This window comes from Epinephelus moara, chromosome 2 (genome assembly GCF_006386435.1).
Source record: "Epinephelus moara isolate mb chromosome 2, YSFRI_EMoa_1.0, whole genome shotgun sequence".
In the NCBI taxonomy this organism is placed as follows: Eukaryota; Metazoa; Chordata; class Actinopteri; order Perciformes; family Serranidae; genus Epinephelus; species Epinephelus moara.
The window spans coordinates 15,966,022-15,972,602 of NC_065507.1; the positions used below are offsets into that span (position 1 = coordinate 15,966,022).

General features: G+C 42.9%; 1 protein-coding gene across 1 annotated transcript in view; it reads left to right on the top strand.

The window, feature by feature from the left end:
* grm5b (glutamate receptor, metabotropic 5b) overlaps window positions 1-6,347 on the top strand; it is an 83,863-nt gene extending 77,516 nt beyond the window's left edge. Inside the window, exons 15-17 of the mRNA XM_050067536.1 lie at window positions 288-470; window positions 1,701-1,867; window positions 5,201-6,347. Of these exons, the coding sequence (XP_049923493.1) occupies window positions 288-470; window positions 1,701-1,867; window positions 5,201-6,347 (1,497 nt within the window). The remainder of the gene's footprint in view (window positions 1-287; window positions 471-1,700; window positions 1,868-5,200) is intronic.
* The last annotated feature ends 234 nt before the right edge of the window (window positions 6,348-6,581 follow it).

Sequence of the window (6,581 nt, forward strand, 5' to 3'; positions counted from 1 at the left end):
AAAAAAGCTTGTTTAGTGGACTAACTTTGCACTTGAAGGTTGCCCGTTCACTTACGTTTTAACAGGTCTGACGCTACTATGCGCCCTGGCTGTATCTAGGCTAACGGCTAACATGCTAACTATTATTTTTATGTCACTAGTCACTTGAAACAAATTTAGGACGATAGGAGACAGGTTGAAATAAACGGAAATTTCCCTTTAAGGCAGAATCCACAGAATGATTCAACAACAGTAAAGAAATGTATGAATATTTGCTTACACTTTGTCTCTGACTCTCTCTCCCCAAGACCCGTAACGTCCCAGCTAATTTCAATGAGGCGAAGTACATTGCCTTTACCATGTACACCACCTGTATCATCTGGCTGGCCTTTGTACCCATCTACTTTGGCTCCAACTACAAGATTATCACCATGTGCTTCAGTGTCAGCCTCAGTGCCACTGTGGCACTGTGCTGCATGTTCGTACCCAAGGTAAGGCTGAAGCTAAAATGCATGGTTTCTACATCTCGCTCAGTCATTGCTTTTGATTTATATATCTTTCAGTCTCCCTAAACATTCAGGGAATAGTTTCATGGTATGCAGTACAATGACTAAAAGCTTGGTAGTCTGTTTTGTTCTGCACTGTTATATTACTCACCCCATGTTACACTGAATTTGTCAAAAAAAAAAAAGAAAGTACATTTTTCTCACAATCCTCTGGTGAACGAAGAATCCAAAAACTGAGAAAATTCTTCACACACTTCAACTTCAAACATATTGTAGTTGTAAGCTCTCTGCATCGATCCACGGTCCAAGGTTTATTTAAACAGGAGGTAACCATGACAACAGTACTGATACGTCATGCTACATTGTTATAGCATTTAAATCTTATTATTAAAATAGACTTACAAACATGTTAAACTCCTGACAATCTTTTGTTTTTGGTACAATCCAGGTTGACTTCAGTAATACACTCTGAGATGTTCTGATTAAGTTATTCGGCCCCTGTATGAATGTTGATGTCCAACTCCAGAACCAAGAAACTCGTTTTCTTTGTGTTTCTTCCACAAGTTTACTTTTTCATACTCACCCTGATACCAGTCCTCATGTTATGCACGCAGTAAACTACACTTACAACTACAATTTGGTATGTGAAGACTTACATTTGACGATAAAGCACCCCACGGTACTGTTTTCCTATCGACAGTCTAACAGTAACCCTGTCATTAGAGTGGTAATGCACGGGCAGCACTCCCAGTAAACACCATGTAATTGAAAGTGAGTGTTCAACTTCAGTTTTTGAATAAGGGATTAGAAACTTGAAATTAAATTTTCACCAAACGCCTGCGCTGAAGTGAAAAGGCTAATTTAGAATATTATCACGTATGATGTTTTCTCCCCATTCCACAGTAATAGCTCTATACTCCTGTGGAGCTTCAGGGAGAAAGTTTGTGCTCAGACACAGCAGCAGCATTACAATCAATAAAAACAATTAGCTGCTGCCTCTTTTGAGAATTGTGTTTTCATTAGAGTTTTACATTAATAAGGCGTACTATGACGCCTCCATCACTCCTCTTAAAAGAACATTTATTAAAACAGATGCGGTGATGTAGGTATTTGTTCTGTCTGTATATTATTAAATTAAGTGGTCCTCTTTGTCTTAGAGCTGTTTTGCTGTATTTGAACATCATATATTGAATATCATGTTGTATTTTATAACAGGTGTACATCATTCTAGCCAAACCAGAGCGTAACGTGCGCAGTGCCTTTACCACTAGCACAGTGGTGCGCATGCACGTGGGCGACGGCAAATCGTCCTCAGCCGCCAGCCGTTCTTCTAGTCTGGTCAACCTATGGAAACGCAGAGGCTCCACTGGAGAGACACTCAGGTTTGTGTGTGTGAGTGTGTGTACACTAGAGGCTCATTGGCCAGGTTAATGCCAGGTTACTCCTCAGTTACAGTCCAAGGCACCATTTCTGTAATGGCCCCACTCTGAGACTATTTATGGTGTGTGTGTGTGTTAGAGCTCTCTGAAAGATTGATTCTCTGAACTCCCCTGAGTCTGCTTGACTGTTCCTCTGACCCTAACATGAACTGCAGACAATTGCCTAATGGAGACATGGCAAAGAAGGAGAGAAGTGAATAGAGGAAGGGAGGGAAAGAAATCTGAATACAAACAGAGGAAGGAGGGAACGGACAGAGAGATGAAAAGCAGCAGTGATGGTGAAGAAAGAGAAGAAAGAGCTAAAGTAATAGTGCAAAGAAGAAAGACATAATGGCTTTCACACCCAGCTTAAGGCCATCCAGCAGCCATCTACAGTGACAGGGAACCGATCAAAGGACACAAAGGGAGTGATGCACAGCCACTTGCCCAGAATGAAAAGGAAGGAAAAAGACAAGAACACATTTTCGTTTGTCAGCACGTTACTGCAGCTCACCCCGCTTGGCAAGCAAGATTTCAATCACGCTCTTATGAGAAATGTCAGGAGTGCTTCCATCTTGGTTCCTTTTATTCCTCTCTTCCCCTTTCCATCTCTTTTGGTCCTATCTTCCCTTGTGGGTGGCGGTAATTGGCAGGGCTGTCTATCTCCTCAGTGCAGGGTTGGAAGCTGTTGCCTTTGAGATGCTGTCATTGTATAGTCTGCACAGACACAGGGAGACATGAAACCAGCAGATCGGGGGGGAAGGAGAGAAAGAAGAAGAAGAAGAAGAAGAAGGAACAAATATTTGACTGATGTTTGAACCAAATGTTTGAACTACTGAAGCTTACCTTCACCAGACATTAAACTGGATGCGACACACTGTATGTAAGATAAGATCAATCAAGCACTCCTTCAGTATGTGCAACATGTTTCTGCAGGTCGGGCTTGGGTCTACCTTTCTCCAAAAGCGTCTGTCAGAGACTCTTCCTGTGTGCTGAAATGAGTAGATCACAGCACTGTGTGTGTAGGTGCAGGTTGACATGTGCAGCATATGGATGTGTGTGTGTGTGTGTGTGTGTGTGTGTGTGTGTGTAATGTTCTTTTCACCCCCAGCCACGGTGGTGTGAGGTTTAATCAGAAGTTCCACTATAGATTAATCACACTAATTAACCTGACAAAAGGATGAGAGGGAAAAAAGTTGGGGGGGAGGCAGGGGACAGAGTACTGTGACTGATGTGAAGCTGAGAAAAGTGGAGAAAAGTGTAAGATAGAGGGAGGAACAGAGAGAGGAAGAGAGAACCTGACAAAGACAAATGAAGAACATACTGTCTGGAAAAAATAGAACAGGAAATTAATTGTAATTGAAATTACTCCGCATGTGAAGTCCAACTGATTTTCTGTGGTTGAGCCAAGGCTCCATTTAAATTTCTGGATCAATTAAATTACATTACTAATGTAGATTAATATTTAAAAAGAGCTAATATTAAACAGGCGCCATTTACGTAATGTTTTTGCCATGTTTGGTTTTGTTGCAGTGAAGTTTTTAAAAACTGTTTGCCCTTATCCAAATGTATCACTAATGCCTACGATACACTAAAAGACTTTGAAAAGACTTTTTAAAGGCTAAAGTTTGACATTGTCTCACATCTAAAGACATTGTGACATTTTTAGTCACATACTAGAAGACGGGGGATCTTGCAGGGTCACTCTTTGAAAGAACTAGATTCCTTTTGAGATTATTTGCCAACCCCCCTTTAAAAATAATGACGTAGTGGGACAGGGTGGGACTGAAACCAGGCGACATAATTCTAAAGGAGGACATATCTCATATCTCATATCTCATATCTCACATATCTCTTCAGAATCTTGACACTTGCATGTAAAAAGGCCATCACAAGGAGCTGGTTGAAATGTGACCCTGCAACATTAGAGCAGTGGCTGGACATCGTAGAGGAAATTTACTCAATGGAAAAATTGACTCACTATCTAAGGACTAAATGGACGGCATACAAGACCAATTATGGGTCGTGTTCCCAGCTGACATGATAAAAATAAGTCAATACATGAGAGTGTAAAGAGAGAGTATTGCCCCTGTCTATATTATTATTTTTCTTTCCCTTTCTTTTATTAATGTTGTTTGATTGTGTATTCTGTTCATTGTTAAACTGAAAAATGAACAAATAAAAAGTAAAAAAATAAATAAATAAATAATGACATATTAATAGTTCCTTACATGTCCACAAAAACACATACCTCTAGAAACACCAGATAAAAGGTGTCATACATGGATAGTATTCTTGTCAATTTGGCATCAGCATAATCCATAAAAATAAACTGCATTTGCGTGAAACTTTACACTTTGGATTTTGTCACCCTAAACTTGCCGCCAGCCTCCATTGGTTAGCTTAGCTTTCTCATTAAAATAAGTTCCAGTTGGTTAGATATGAATTAAACAACAACTTCTTGCCTCCTCTGAGGCGCCTCCATATTTACTATCTACTCGACTGCTTTTTGGTTGGTGTTGGACAAAGCGCACCTATTCTTCACTATTAGTACGAAACCTCGACTAAAAACTTACAATAATATTAAACATGTTTGATTTTGTCAGAATTGGGAGACTCATGGGAGTGTGCTCCAACTGAGGTTAAACTAGAAGCTGTGTAAGGCCAGTTTAACAGTATTTTTAACAGTAATTTTGCTTGTAATGCTAATTTACTATTAAATTTGCTATCAAGAAAAACCCTGAACTGATGGTTAACAGCACAATAAAATAGCATTTATTATAAAAACAAGTATGAAAGTGTAATTCTACACGTTCAAGAACAATAAAATCACCTGCTATAGTAACTGACTGTAGTTGCTGTCACATCTACGTTTGAAATGTCACATAATGTGATACAAAAACAAAGGAGAGGAGAGTGTTAATAATTTTCAGTATGTTTATAATGCCCACGTTCAGAAAGTAGAGTCTGCAGTTGGAATAAGTTAGAGAAAAACATTTAGACAGCCTGTTGTCAAGCTGAAGCCGGGACCTATACATAACAAATACAATCATGCAAATCAAAAACCTTTTTCTATATTTAAACTGAAAAAGATGGAATAAAACTGTGTACCTTCTCTTTTATATAATCTCAAATCAAATAATTTGTTTAAACTAAAAAAAGTTAAATTTGTTTTTCACAGCAAACTGGGAAAAAAAACAAGCTACTAATTAACTAAAAGTGGTACATCTACCTCCAAGCTCTATAAACAACTCCTTCTCTTTCCTTTTTTCCCTCCACTTCCTTCCTGCTCTCCAGCTCCAACGGTAAATCAGTGTCCTGGGCGCAGACGGAGCGCAGCGGTTCACGCGGCAACCACCTGTGGCAACGGCTGTCCTTCCACATCAAGAAGAAGGAGAACAATCAGACTGCCGTCATCAAGCCCTTCTCCAAAACTTCAGAGGAGCGTTACTGTGGAGGGGGAGATCTGCCACCGCATGTCCCTCTGCCCTCTCTCCCCTCCATGTCCTCCCTGTCCATTCATCCTGATTCTGGCACGGATAAGACCCTGTATGAGCTCTCTGAAGCAGAGGAGCACTACTCAATGACATACCGGCCGCAGACGCCCTCACCAATCAGCACGGTCAGCCAGAGGCTCGGGGCAGGATTATCGGAGGAGCCTCCGATGACTGGTATCCCAAACTACCCGAGCAGCATTTGCAGCGGTGGCAGTGGTGGCAGTGGTGGCAGCGTTGGCGGCAGTAGTTGTGGTCATGCCAGCAGCAGCTCTGTGGTTGCGGGGAGTGACAGTCGCTTGGTTGCATGCAGTGATGGTCGTTTGATCATGGGGACCGACGGTCTTTTGGTTGCTGTGGACAACCGCCCAGGACAGAGTTCACTGATGGATCAGATCAGCTGTGTGGTAAACCGCTTCACCGCCAACATCACCGAGCTCAACAGCATGATGTTGTCATCCTCTCCGACACACTCACACACGCACAAACACACACCTCCTTCTCCTCACCCCGCCGACCCATACCTGCTGCCACGTGAAATCCAGATGCCCCCGACCCTCACCACCTACGCTGACGTCCAGCCCCTCCCACCTGTCGAGTCCAGCCTGGGGGGCCGGAGTGGCTGCCTCGCTCACCCTATTCCGCATTCACCTTACCCCCTGCCACCTCCTCACACCCAGACCTCCCCCTCTGTCTCCCCCATGCGAGGAGGCCTGATCACCTGCCTCAACAACTCCCCTCTGAGGCGGGGGGAGTTGGAAGAGGAGCTTATTGCTTTGACTCCGCCGTCGCCTTTCCGCGATTCCCTGGCATCGAGTAGCGGCTCACCTGTCTCAGAGACAGGTCTATGTCTCCCCCCGGTCCCCTCCCACCCTCCCCCATCCCCCCCTACACCCAGGTACAGCAGACTGACACTCAGAAACTACAGTCAGAGTTCATCCTCACTGTGAGGCAGACATGACAAGTCAAGAAAACGCCGAAGTGAAGAGGAGCGCTCAGAAACAACACAGTCAATGTGAGTGAAGAGTATCGGAGGATGGAAAGACTAAAATCCATTCGTCCCTACGTGGAGTAAAAAACCTGCAGTGAAGGAGTCGTGGAGGGCTGGTTGGTGAAGGCACCAAGCTGCGACAGTCTGCTGTCTGCTGTTGTGTTTACATGTTTGCAGTGAGATGCAAGTATAA